General features: G+C 66.6%; 1 protein-coding gene across 2 annotated transcripts; it reads left to right on the forward strand.

Moving 5' to 3' along the window:
• The first annotated feature begins 1,631 nt into the window (after positions 1 to 1,631).
• On the forward strand, positions 1,632 to 11,070 carry TRABD (TraB domain containing). 2 transcript variants are annotated; one of them, XM_036865151.1, is made up of 10 exons: positions 1,632 to 1,736; positions 6,674 to 6,742; positions 7,055 to 7,133; positions 7,533 to 7,699; positions 7,894 to 8,034; positions 8,606 to 8,716; positions 8,812 to 8,951; positions 9,257 to 9,429; positions 9,514 to 9,625; positions 9,745 to 9,944. In XM_036865151.1, exons 2-10 carry the CDS (start codon positions 6,710 to 6,712, stop codon positions 9,920 to 9,922), a joined length of 1,134 nt encoding a protein of 377 aa, XP_036721046.1. In that variant the 5' UTR covers positions 1,632 to 1,736; positions 6,674 to 6,709; the 3' UTR covers positions 9,923 to 9,944. The 2 variants fall into 2 exon arrangements, with proteins under 2 accessions (XP_036721046.1, XP_036721047.1); XM_036865152.1 differs by lacking the exon at positions 1,632 to 1,736 and having other exon boundaries at positions 6,710 to 6,742; positions 9,745 to 11,070.
• Positions 11,071 to 13,681: the final 2,611 nt, after the last annotated feature.

Raw genomic sequence — 13,681 nt, forward strand, 5'->3', positions numbered from 1 at the left:
CCCAGACCGGCCCCCCATCCCTGCCCGTGCACACTCAGGGGCTCCGCTCAGAGTGGAGACAGCCCCAGAGACCCGCGGGGCACGCTGCCTGGCCGTGCGCTGAGTCCACAGAGGCCACAGAAGTTCCTCATGCACATGCGTCCAGGCGGGGCTAAGGCACACCGGCCACTGAGCGCTCCCCCGCCCCCGGTCTCTGTCTTCGGCGGGACTGCTGTGCCCAGCCCTGCCCCCTGAGCCAAGGTCTGGCAGGACATTTCAGACCAGTCTCCTCCAGCGGCCTGTTCCTTGGTGTGTGAACTGACCCATTGCCCTGGGGAACAGAAGGGAGTCAGCGTCCCACAGAAGCAGACCTCTTCCTGCAGGTGCCAGGGATGCCACCTTGCCTGGAGGGGGCAGAGGGCGCACCGTGGGCATCAGCATTCCTTTGACACACCCTCCACACCTGCCTCCTTGCTCCTTCCCTCTAGCCTCGGGCAGGGCAGGTAGAGGTGCCTTCCCTCTCCCAAGAGGAGGGGCTGTGGGAGAAGCTCAGACCCACCCCAGACAGCCAGGCCTGGAACCCAGGCCTCTCTCCATCACACAGCCCAGCGTGGACATCTCAGCCAGACTGGCTCTAGGCCGTGGGGCTGGTGCCTCGAGGGGACAACCGTGCCCTCACTCCAGCTCTCCTGTGTGGGTGGCCAAGGTGGGGAGCGGGCAGAAGCGATCTGTGCCAGCACGAAGGAGATGAACAATAGGAACCAGACAGAGAGGGCGGGACAGGGGTCCTGGACCACGAGCCGGGCAGATAAACATCAACCCACAGCCTCTCGCCTAACAGAGCCCGCCTGCCGACCAGGAGCCTGCCCCGCACGAGAGTTGATGGGCCATCACCTCCCACGTCAGCCAGCCCACAGGAGGGCCACCCCCAGACTCAGAATGTGGGAACCTGGGACCTGCACGGGACAGCAGGGCTGGGCCAGCACCCCCTTCCTGGAACCTGAGGGGAGGCCCGGCGCCCAGTTCGGACCGCTGGTGGGCCGGCCCGGCAGGCCCAGACCAGGCCCAGGCCGGACGGGGCTATCCCTCACTCCGGGGCCGACCGCGGGCCCCCCACCCCGGGGCCCCGCCCCCACCCCGTGCCCCCCTCTCCTCCAGCCGTCCCACCGCCCCCGCCCGCGCCTCCCCGGACCCCAGCTGCCAGGCCGAGGGGTGGCCCAGGCGCCCACATGGGTGCAATCCACGACCCGAACTCTCTGCTCCTCGCGTTGCACTGTCGCTGACCCTTTCGGGCGGGATTGACGGTTCTGTATCATAGCAGGCCGTATGAACATCACACCCCTTTTACTGACCGGGAGCTGCGGCCAGAGAATTTTGGGGCGCTTCGCAACGCCGCCCCAGTCGGGTGGCAGGCCTGGGACTCGAACCCGGGGCCCTAGCCGCCGCTTGAGTCCTCGAATCCCGACGCTGGAGGCGGGGCGGGGCGGGGCGGTGCTTTCTCGCGCGCGGTCTCCTGGGAAGTGAAGTCCGCGGCTGCTCGCGCGCGGCCCCCTGGGAACTGTAGTCCACGGGCACGGGACAGCCTCGCTGCAAGGGCGGGCCGAAGGCGCGCGGAACTACGCTTCCCGGCATGCCGCGCTCCGCCCGGCCCTCCGGCCCCGGCCCGTCCGGCCGCCCCGCCCCGCGGTCGCGGTCCGCCCCGTCTGGTGGGGCGACGAGCCGCATGGAGGCCGGCTGAGGAGCGCCGCCCCGCCTTGGTACGCCGCGCGGCACGGGCCTGGGGCGGGGGGCGGCGCGCGGGGGCTCCGGCGGGTCGAGGTCAGCCCGCGGTCCAGGTCGGATGCTGCCCCGCATCGGGCCGGGCCCAGCCAGCCCCCAGCGTGAGGTCTCGGGCCGGAAGGATCAGCCCCGACCTCCGAGGAGTGCGCGCGGGGCCGGAGTCGACGGCGAGGGTCGCGAGGGTTCCAGGGCTCGGATGGTGCGGGCCGGGGGCGGGGCCGGGGGGCGGGGCCCGGGGCCCGGGGTCGGGGGTCGGGGCCGGGGGCGGGGTCGGCCGGAGTCGGGGGCGGGGGACCGGGCGTGAGGGGCAGGGTCCCCTCCTCCCCAGGCGGCGGCGGCAGGGTCTCGGTGGAGACCCTGGGCCCTTCTGCGTGCCGGAGGCCTCTGCCCTTCAAGCTGAGCAAGCAGGGCTGCCATATGGGCAAAGGAGACCAAACTTCCGAGGCCTTGTAGGTCTTTACTTACCTTGTTTCTGTGAAGAGCTTTATTGAGACATAACTTACATGCCATAAAGCACCACAGAGTTCACGTATGCGTCTTTGTGAAAACTGTCCCGAGAAAGGAAACCAAAGCACACCGAAGACAGCGAGGAACTCGCTCAGAAGTCCTCGGCTGACTTTGGGCGTCAGGGCAGCCTCGTCAGGAGATTGATGGTTTCCAGGTTGAATCCTCCTGGCTTTCGGGGTCCCCTGGAGAGGAAGATGTCCAGGCCACCAGCTCGGCGCCCTCCTGTGCAGGCTCCACTCTCCCTGGGCCTCTCCCTTTTGCTGCTGTTGCCCCCTTGTGTGGCTGGGAGGGAGCCCTGACCTTGGGGCCACTGGTCAGCCTTACAGGATGGCGGTGATGTTGCAGCCAGGAGAGGGCCTGGCACGGTGGGCGGGCAGGCCCCTACCCAGCGCCCTGCAGTGGAGGTCAGTGTGGGGACCCAGCACTGGGTAGAGTCTAGGTTCCAAGAGGGTTGACCAGGTGTGGTAGGCTTCCGGCTCAGGTGTGAGTTGGCATGTGCCCTCTACCCCCATCCTACCCTCAGCCACACCTCCATAAAGCAGAGCCTGCCAGACCCAGGAGGGTCTCCGGTGGCCAAGGTGCCCAGGCTTCAGAAGTGGGGATGGATGTAGGGGGTCAGGGCTTTGGGCCACACCCTGCTGCCTCCCAGTTCTCCAGCCCGCTAGTCTGTCCAGTTTGGAACCCTTGGCTCTGTGAGCAGGCCTAGTGGGTTGGTTGGGAGATGGTTTTTCTGGGAACTCCATCAGCTCTTGGTCTGGGAGGCAGTTTCTGGCTTCCTAATTTTTCGAGGGATGAATGAGAGAGAATGGCTGTCTCATCCTGCTCTGCAATCATGACAAAATACCACTGAAGGGGGCTTAACGGTTTTCTCACAGTTCTGGAGACGGAAAAGTCAAGATCAAGGTGCTGGCTGATTTGGTTGCTGGTGAGGGGTCTTTCTTCCCGGCCTCCAGGCAGCTGCCTTCTCACTGTATCCTCACCGGGCCGCTCTCCCGGGTCTCTTCCCAGGAAGGCTCTGATCCCATCCTGGGGCACAGCCTCATGACCTCACCCAACCCTCACCATCTCCCAAAGTCCCCGCCTCCTAATTTCACCCCCACTGGGGTTAGGGCTTCAAACTATGAGGGGACACAGTTCAGTCCATAGCTGTTCCTGGAAGGGGACAGCTGCCTGGGCTGGGCAGGCGGGAGCTGTGGCCTGCCACGCAGCCTGCACTCTCCGGTGTCCTCAGGTCTGTCCTGCCAGGGGCACCCAGCAAACCGTTTCCTGTGCTGACACCCCATCCAGCAAGAGCACCTTGACACGTTCCCTGGGGGTCCCTAATGCAGGTGGGGCTCTCCCTGCCCTGTGAGCAGGTGCATTCTCTGGTGAACCCGACAAGATCGGTCCTCACGGGGGTCAGGGATTCCCTCGGATCTGGAGCTCGTTTTCCTAGAAGCGTGTGGGTGTCATCTGCGTGGAGCCAGATAAGGGTGGCGTCCCTCTCTGTGGACGAGTCTCCTGAAACCAGGTGGCTGGTTCTCTTCATGCCCCAGCAGAGGGAAGCTGAGGTGACATCTCAGTGTGGCACGCCTCGTGCTGCTCGTGGGGTGGCTGGGTGGCTGCTCTAACCACCTCGCCCTAAAGGCAGGAGCTAAGAGCCTGGCGGGTTGGAACGACTTGCCTGAGGCTGCGCCGCGCCAAGCAGCAGCCTGAGACCTGGCCAGCCCTGTAGCCGTCCCCCGCAGCACGGGTGCTGGCAGCCGCCTAGAGGACTGGCCTCGGTGGCCAGGCTCGGGAGGCCTCTCCCGCCGCTGAGCCTGATGCCTCCCCAGGCCGTGCTCCGTGGACCGTCCGGCTCAGCAGTGACACCTGTTGGGGGCGGTGAGCACCTGGACCGGGCAGAAGGGTCTGCTTCGTGCCGGGCTCCCCAGGGTCTCGGCGGTGGTGGCCGCGGTGGGGCCAGGTTGCCGGGCGGAAGCCTGGTTCCGGCCTCCCTGGGGCTGTGCTGGCTGGTGGGAGCTGGGCGCTGGAGCCTGGATTTAGGAGGGGGCACATCGATCTCCCCGCGAGGGTGTTAGCCTGGGGTCTGCTGGTCGCTGCAGCCTGTGGTGGTGTGATGAGCTGCCAGGACCCGTCGTCCAGAGATTTTGTGGCCAGAAACACAGCCTGCGGGTGTGGGAGATGGAGGCCGGGCCCAGGGTTCTATGGCGTTGGGCCCTTTGCTCCCCTCCCGTAAATATTTAGAGAGGCTCGGGTCCCAGCCGTAAATATTTGAAAGTGCATCATGGTGAGCGGGGCTCCCTAGGGGAGGAGGGATTGATGACCCACTGAACTTACTGATACGTCCTACAAGGGTATCAGCAGGGGCCCTGGCTGAGGTTGCAGGAAACCAGGATATTGGGAAGCGTGTGCATGTGATAACATCAGAGAGACGCTTCTCAGAATCACGGGCTCTTGGCCCTGAAGGGGCCTCGGTGGCCTTCCTGCCTGACCCCTCCCAGGCCAGGCGCCCACCCCAGCGAGATCGAGGGGACCTGGGTCCTGGTGCTGCGGTTGGTGGCCCCGCCATCTCGGGGCTCAAGGCTCGTCTGCCCCCTGGGGACAGAGGGTGAGTCTGGCCTGGCCAGGCCAAGTGCAGGGAGGGCAAGGGCAGGGCCGACCCGGACCTGTGACCCCCACCCCTGTGGGAGGGAGGCCTCGGCCTCGGTGGCCCTCCTCTTACCGGCTGTCACACAGGCTGCCCAGGACAGCACTGGATGCTTCCTTCAGAAGTTTCTCCAGTACTTGGGCAGCCTTGTGTGAAGCGGACCGGGGGGATGCTCTCCTGGGCCGGCTTGGGAACCTGAGAGGCGGGCGGGCCCCAGCTCGGCCACAGACACAGCTTCCTGTTTCTATTTCGGTCAGTGCCTTGCATCAGTGGAGCGCTTTCGTCTGTGAAGTGGGAAGGAGGCGGCCCCGGGAGTGGTGAGGCCGGGTGAGCCGCTGCCCGTGGGGACCGGGCGCCCCCGGCGCTGCTGCTCCTTCCCCGATGGCGGGGCGCCCGGGGGCCCAGGCCGGGCTCAGACCCCAGAGCCGGCTCCCCTGCCCCGTGCAGAGGCCACGGCTCTGCCTGCCACCCTTCTCTGCTGGCGGGCCTGCCCCCTTTTGGTCCTGAGCCAGTTTCTCTTCCAGACCCTTCCCCCAGCCTCATTTCTTCCAGAAGGCACAGCCGTCCTGGGATGGGCTGCCCTGCGCTGAGCCACTTGCCCGAGCCGGTCCTCCCGGCCGCAGGCGAGGAAGCGGAGCTCCCAGCGGGCCAGGAACAGAGCCCGGGTTAGGGTTGGGCTCAGGGTCACGGGGTGCAAGGGGGAAGGAACTTGACCTAGCGTCGTGTTTATTTATTATTTGTTTTTCCTCTTTGCTGTGAAAGTGCAACAGTGAAACTGACAGGCGCCCCAGGGGTGTCCCACTGCCCGCATGGGGCCTCCCGGCACGTCCCATCGGTTCACGTGTGACAGACACGGACTCTAAAAACCCACGATATGGCGCCCACGACTGAAACCAAATTAGAGTCGTTCCTCACGGGACGGTCTCCAGTCACCTGTCAGGTTCTCCCACGGGACCCTCCTGCGGGTGCCAAGCCCCCTGTCCTTTGGCGGCCAGACCCCGGCTCTAAACTCAGAGCTGGAACCGGAGGCTCTGTCAGACTCTGGTTTGAGTTTCTGGCAGGATTTTAGGAGGTTCGGGTGACGTCCGTGTGGCAGATGTCCAGGACAACGTGTCCCGGGCCCAGCGCGGATCTTCTCTCTGGTGAGAACAGCCTTGCTGGGCTCCTGCACCCCGTCTCCCCTCCAGAAGGGACAGCACAAGCGGCTCCCGCGTGACCTCCGGGGCTCGGCTCCTAGCTCAGCTTCTTCGAGTTTGTGCCTCTTTTCTTCAACCAGAAGAAGTCTCGGTTCTCAGTGAGGCCGACACACACCTGTGCTGTTCGCCATCCCTCCCCCTCCTCCTCCTGAGTCTGTGCCGACGCCTGTGTGATGCTGCTGGTGACACGTATCGTCACCACATGTGGCTCCTGAAAGCGGGGCTGCAGCCGCACCGCCTTCCGCGCCAGCCCAGCACACAGGTTCCCTTCTGCCGCCTGGTTTTGTCTTTTTAGGGAATTTTATAAATTGTGTTTTATTCCAAAGTCAAAAAGGAGGCATCCAGGTCTGGCCAGCTGCCCCCGCGGGGTATCCCCCTGCTGGGCGAGCAGGAGGCCGGGCGGCACGTCCTGCCCTTGGGTGACTCGGGCTCCCCGCCCGGGCGTCCCCACCCTGCTCTCAGCCCCGCACCGCAGATCCCGAGATCACCCGTGCCTGGGGCCGAGGTCCTGCCCGCGGATCATTCCCGAAGGACGCCCGGCCCCGGGGCTCCAGGTGAGGGCGCGGCTCCTGTGTCTCCTCAGGCTTCACTGGTCGCCGCCGGCAGCCGCCGCCCCGCCATGGAAGGGCAGGAGGAGCAGCCCCCTCGCGAGGTCAGAGCCCTGGGCCGGGGGCCGGGGGCCGGGGGCCGGGGCGACCCCGTGGAGTGTGGGGCTCCCCCTGCGTGAGGCTCCCTGGGGTCACCCTGGCCTCTGTGCAGAGAAGCCCTTCACTGGTCTTCCTGGGATGTGGCTAGTCAGCCGAGGGGCCCGGGGCAGGGCGCCCTGAGGGTGGGCCGCCTGTGAGGAGGTTGTCTGCGGGGCACGCGGCTGACAGTCCCGGGGGTTGATGGAGCCACCGCACGAGTCCTGGCAGGCCCCGGAGAGGCGAGTACCGCCACTCGAACGCTCCCCTTCCCTCTGCAGGCCAACACAGAGCCCATCGTGACTTCAGGGGGTTCGGAGGTGGTGCCCAGGGTGCTCCCCGGAGAGCCCCAGAACCTGTGTGCGTGCTCCCTGGGGTCACCGTGCCGGGCGGGAGGGCCTTGGGCTGGGTGATCTCCAGAGCTTGTGGTGGACCAGGGGCCCCGGCGCACCCTGGGGTGTTGGCGGGGGGGCTCTTGAGCGCGAGCAGGGCTGCGGCAGGAGCCCCCTCCTCAGGTGGGGAGGCCGGGTACCCTGCACAGCACCCCCGTCCTGGGCCCCTCGGCAGCCTGGGGGCTCCCCTCGGAGTGGGGCCTGGCCGCACGTCCTGGTGAGCAAGGACCAGTGGCTCGAGGCCGGGAGAGGCCCCCATGTGCGTCCGCGTTCCGCGGGGCAGCACACACCCCTGTCCCTGCGCCCCGGAGGCCCAGGCCGCCCGTGCGGGAGGATGGCCCTGAGCCGGGCCTTGCTGTCCCTGCAGCCGACGTGGACGCTTTCAACCTGCTCCTGGAGATGAAGCTGAAGAGGCGGCAAGAGCGGCCCAACCTGCCGCGCACGGTGACCGAGCTGGTGGCCGAGGACGGGAGCCGCGTGTACGTGGTGGGCACGGCCCACTTCAGCGACGACAGCAAGAAGGACGTGGTGAAGGTGAGGCCCGTGAGCCGCCACTGCTGCTGCTGCAGGACACGCAGAGCCGGGTCGTCCCTCCCTCCGTAGTCGCTTCCAGCACCGAGCTGTCTCCACGGCGGCTGACCGGCGGTGGGGTCGCCCTGGGGGTGGGCCTCCAGGTCCGGCGTGGCTCTGCCCGTGGGGCCCGCGGTGAGCTGGCGTGTCCGTCGCAGACCATCCGGGAGGTGCAGCCCGACGTGGTGGTGGTGGAGCTGTGCCAGTACCGCGTGTCCATGCTGAAGATGGACGAGCGCACACTGCTGCGTGAGGCCAAGGAGATCAGCCTGGAGAAGCTGCAGCAGGCCGTCAGGCAGGTGCGCGTGCCAGCCCCGTGGGGACTCTGGTCCGGGACCCTTCACCCTGGCCCGAGGGACAGTGAGGAGAGGCGGCTGAGGCCCCAACCCCAAGGCAGGAGCTGGTCAGGGACCCTGAGGGCCCTGGGAGTGTGCTGGCAGGTCACCAGGGGCGGGGGTGGGGCCTCAGCGTGTCACGTGGCCCAGAGCTGCGACCCTACTGCGCCTCGCTCAGGGGCTCTGGACACAGGACCCAAGTCCACTCACACTGACAGGTGCCCCAAGGGGGATGTGGGCAGAGGAGCTGGGGGTCTGGCGTGGAGGGGTGAGGGGGAAAGGGGGCACCCGTGGGGCAGAGGCCAGGCAGCCGGTCCGAGACTGCGCAGCCTGCGGTGGGCCTGCTCTGGGAAGGTTGTCTGAAGGGCCGGGAGGGGCCTCTGAGCGTGCACCGTGGGTGAGGCGCCCACCGTGAGGCCCTGCTGGACGTCAGCTTGGCCCTCGCTCCTCCCCAGAGCACAGGGCAGGCCTCCCGCAGGGCCGCAGGCACCTCGTGCTCTGCCGGCGCGTCGGCTGACCAGGCCTCTCCCTGCAGAACGGGGTCATGTCGGGACTCATGCAGATGCTGCTGCTGAAGGTGTCCGCCCACATCACTGAGCAGCTGGGCGTGGCCCCCGGCGGCGAGTTCAGGGAGGCTTTCAAGGAGGTGGGCCCGGGCCCGGCCGGGGGGCGGAGGGGGCTCGGCGCTAGGGAGCTGTCCGGGGCCTGAGGCTCCCCCGCCAACACCCAGCCTCTGCCCAGGCCAGCAAGGTGCCTTTCTGCAAGTTCCACCTGGGCGACCGGCCTATCCCCGTCACCTTCAAGAGGGCCATCGCCGCCCTCTCCTTCTGGCAGAAGATCAAGCTGGCCTGGGGCCTGTGTTTCCTGTCGGACCCTATCAGGTAGGGCCCCTCGGCCTCCCGGCCCGGGAATAGTGGCCAGTGGCCTGAGATGCCCACAGAGCACTCGGTCCACACCTGGCCTGGCCCAGCCCGCCATGCGGCACGCTCCTCTCACTCTCGGGCTGAGCCTCCTTCACGCAGGGCCTCCCCGCCCCTTCCTTCTGCCAGGATCCCAGGCGGAAGGTGCGGGGTCCCCTCCCTGGGTCAGCCGCGCCCGCGCTGGGTCAGCCGCGCCCGCCCTGGGTCGGCCGCGCCCGCGCTGGGTCAGCCATCCCTCGGGCTGGCGGCACGCCCTTCTCCCCCAGCAAGGATGACGTAGAGCGGTGCAAGCAGAAGGACCTGCTGGAGCAGATGATGGCCGAGATGATCGGCGAGTTCCCCGACCTGCACCGCACCATCGTGTCTGAGCGGGACATCTACCTGACCTACATGCTGAGGCAGGCGGCCCGGCGCCTGGAGCTGCCTCGCGCCTCTGACGGTGGGGACGGGCTGCTGGGCAGTCACTGGGGACCTGCCGGGGCCAGTCGGGTGGGCGGTGCTGACGCGTCACTCCCCCCTGCAGCCGAGCCCAGGAAGTGCGTCCCCTCCGTGGTGGTGGGCGTCGTGGGCATGGGCCACGTCCCTGGCATCGAGAAGAACTGGACCACCGACCTCAACATCCAGGAGATAATGACGTGAGTGCCGCCCGCCCACCCCTCCGCCCCACACACCCCACCCACGCAGAGCCGGGCTGGGGGCTGGGGGATCGAGCGTCCCCCAGCCAGGCCCAGCCCGCCCTCCCTCTCCCCCGCAGTGTCCCCCCGCCGTCCATCTCAAGCAGAGTGTCCTGGCTGGCCGTGAAGGCCGCCCTCTTGGGCCTGCTGGGCTACGGCCTGTACTGGATGGGGCGCCGTGCCAGCAGCCTGGCCTTGTCGCTGCCTGCCGCCCGGTACTGCCTGCACAGGGCCTCCGGGGCCCGGCCACGCGAGTAGGAGGGACACGGGGCCACCACGCCCGCCGGGGGCTGCCCGCGGCCGCTCCTGTGACACGGCCGAGGGGCACGGGGGGCCGGCCCCTGAGGAGCGCCGGGTGCCGCCCCCATGGGGGTCCGGCCTGGCCCCGCCTGCCCTCTCCCCACCCGCCCAAATAAAGAGTTATTTCACCGTCTGAGCTCGGGCTTCCCAGCAGCCCCCTCCACCCTCTCCCTGCGGGCCGCTAGGAGGTTCACCGGCCCGGGAGGAGCTGGCGGGGAGGGGTGAGGCGCGGCGGGCCGGCCCCTACCTCACTGTGCCTTCTCTCCGCGTCGCAGGGGGCGCCTCGCGGGGGTGCCGGGCCAGCACGCCGGCGAGGGGCCGCTTGGCCCGTGCAGCCCTTCGGGTGGCTCCTTGGTGCCCCCTGAGGGGGCGGTGGCCCCGGGTGAGCGCCAGCAACAGCTGTGCCTACAGAGGTTGTGTGTTTCTGGCTCTTAAAAGTGTCTGAAACTTTTCTACTCAGGTAATTTTAACTTAAAACAAACTGAAATAAATGTCAGGAAATACTAGCCTTAAATCTGGTTGGGACAGAGAACATCTTTCTCTTGGAGTCTCGGTCCCAGGAAGACAGGGGTGTGGCGAGGGTCAGTTTCGGCCATGGGCAGCCAGGCTGGCCTCCAACTGCTGCCCGTCCGGCTGCCCCCGTGGTCCACCTCCAGCCGTGGGGGGCCCAGGGCCGCCGCCGTCTCGGGGTGGAGCCTGCCTGGCCCGCGGGCGGTTGAACCTGCTTCCTGTGCAGCTGGTGGTGGGACCTGGGGGTCACCCCGACCCTCAGTGGATGGGTGGCAGTTGTCCACCAGGGCCCGCCAGTTTGCACAGGAACCGCCTTGGGTGCAGCTGGGCCCAAGGTCGAGCTGGCCCCACACAGCACTTGACCCCGGTCATTACCTGTTTGCGTCGTGTCCTGGTCACCTGTTTTCGACGTAGCATCTGTGCATCCCGTCAGGGGCCCAGGGCCACGTTTGGTTGTATCTGTGTTGACTCAGTGTCTAAATCAGGTGAAACCCACGGCCACAATCTGGGCCGGGGAGCCTTGGGCTGGGCCATGTCCTTGTCATTCACACGCTCGTGTACACGTCCCTTAGAGACTGAAATAAAATCTAATTTTGGAAGCCTGTTTTGTGAAATGTGCAGGAATGGGACTCAAGTACAGGGAGGGTGGGGAAGGGCATCAGGATGTTGGTGGCACCCACCCATCCCTTGTGGACCCCTGCCCTCCTAGTCCACACCCTGGGGCTCCCCTCCCTGCTCAGTGCCCCATCCTGGCACGCCGGAGGGGAGGAGGTGGGAGTGAGCCCAGCAGCTTGAACAAAACTCAGTGGGGACCAGCGGCTCACATCTGCCCAGAAAGGCGACTGAGCACGGAGGGGCGTGTGGGCCGCCCCGGGGGCACGGCAGGAGGCCGGCAGGGTGGCGCTTCTCCGCAGTGTTTGCCCCCCAGGAAGCATGGCTGCCGCCCTGCGCTGGGTCTCGGGGGCTCTTCTGCGTCCCTCTGCCCTGGGCCAGCTCTGAGGTACATGGTCAAAGGCCGGTAGGAGCGGGTGGCAGGCCCATGGTGGGCCAGGGGCTCCCGGGGCTACTGAGCTTCCTCTGCCCGGCGTCTTCTCTCCACAGGTCCAGGCGGTCCTGCTGGAACCCCAAGGTCTGGCCGGGTGTGGGGGAGTGGGAGGGGCCTGGTGCATGCTGGCTGGGTGGCCTCTGAGCTGTCACCCACAGGTCTGCACCCTGCAGGCTTCTCACTCCCCGTGAGGACCCGCCTGGGTACCTGCCCTGAACAGCCTGGGGGAGGGGCAGACAAGGACCAGGCCCCCTCCAGGCTGGTGTTAGGGGGGGCCAGCTGGGCCGGGGGAGGGAGGCGGGGAAGCCAAGGCAGACCCTCCTAGGGCAGCAGGTGAAGGCCATGTTGGACCCACAGGGAGAGGTGGCGTCCAGGGGCAGCGGGAGGAATCGAGGGTCTGACTGAGGGCTGGGGGCCAGCAAATGCTAGGAGCCTGAAGGCCAGCCACTTCCAGGAGGGAAGAGGCCTGAGGCAGGTGTGGCCCAAGGTGAGAGGACAGTGGCTGCCCATCTGCCAGGACCAAGGTTATAAGTCATCTGCTGGATTGTCCATGGGCCCTTCTCAGGCTCTGGGTCTGGTCACCTGGAGAACTCCGACCCCTCCTGGCCCGAGTCCTCCCCAGGGAGGGACTGCTCTCAGATCTGGGTGGAGAACCAGAGGGCCCCAGTGGTGTGTACGCCAGCCAGCCAGAGGAGCCAGTGCCCCGTCCAGGAGGGCAGCCTGCAGTTCGTGTATCACTTTGGCAAAAACAGATGTTACCGTTGGCGGTTGGGAGGGAAGGGCCGCGCCAGGCCAGACACCTGCACCTGGGACAGAGATGCTCTCTGAGCGCTGGCCACAGTCAGGAAAGGAGAGGAGAAGTCTACTTCCAAGGGAACAAACGAAGATGCCCAGGATACAAGTTAAGTATAAAATAACATCCATTAAATTGAAGCCATCAGCCTGAGGCCTGGGGAGTTACTTTGAATCTTCACCCTATTTCTGAGAATTTAAATGTATTCCAATGCAAGTTTGTATTACACTGACAAGCAGAAAAACAAGGTTTCATTTTTCAAACATATAAAGAGTGCTTAGGGGAGAGCGGACATCCCTCCCCGCTGGACTGTGGCGGGGCAGGCCCCTCCGATCCGCCAGGCACAGCCAGCACAGGAGGCGCTGACGTGCCCACCCCACCCCAGGTTCTGTGACAAGCACACAGACAGTGGTTGGATGGTGATTCAGAGTCAAGACTGGGGCGGGGAGAGGCTGCTGGATTTTGAGAGGTGCCGGCAGGAGTACAAAGAGGGCTTTGGAGACTGGGGAGAGGTAGGAAGGCCGTGCAGCCAGGGCCCCGGGGCCTTGTTGAGAACACAGGGCAGGCCTGAGCCTGGGTGCCCCACTCCCCGCAGGTGACCACTGGCCGGGGCTGGAACACACCTTGGGCCTGACCTCCCAGCCCGGCCTGCGCACCGAGCTGACGGTGGATCTGCGGGATGTGGGCGACCACTCGCTGTGGGCCCGCTCTGACAGCTTCCGCATGAACCAGGGAGACCGGTTTTATTGGCTCTACCTCCCGGCCTGTACTCAGGGCCACAGGTGAGTGCCTGGGAGGGCTGGGGGCTCTCGTGCCACCCCCCTGCCCACAAGCATCGCAGTTTGCTGACATGCTTCCCGGGCTAGGGGCTGGGGAGAAGGTTGGGACCCCAGAGTCCCCAACTTCTCAGCCTACTTCTGCCAGCCTCAGCTCTCCGGGGAAGGATGTTCCTCCTGGACCACCTGCCGGGGGGCCCAGATAGCCAGGATCCACGATGGGGGTGCGGCTGAGGGGCTGCACAGGGGACACCGTACAGGGGACACGTTCCAGAGCTCCGGCAGCGCCCACAACCAGGAGGGCTGTGGCTTCAGCACGCTGCACCACACGCCCGATGGCCGAAAGCCCTGCGCCGATGGCCCACACCTCTGCCAGCTGCAGCCGCGAGCCCTCAGGCACCGGCTGGTGGTACAGCGATGGCGGCCAGGCCAACCTCAACACACCGAGGCCGGAACGCACCAGGGCTGACTCAGGCATGCGCTGGACGACCGTGGGCCGGCCCTGCGCTCTAGCGGGCTGCGCACTCGCCCTGCGGCCCACAGGGCCTAGGCCTGCCCTGCAAGGATGGTGCAGCCTGGCTGTTGGCTGAGTC

Source organism: Balaenoptera musculus, chromosome 10 (assembly GCF_009873245.2).
Source record: "Balaenoptera musculus isolate JJ_BM4_2016_0621 chromosome 10, mBalMus1.pri.v3, whole genome shotgun sequence".
NCBI lineage: Eukaryota > Metazoa > Chordata > Mammalia > Artiodactyla > Balaenopteridae > Balaenoptera > Balaenoptera musculus.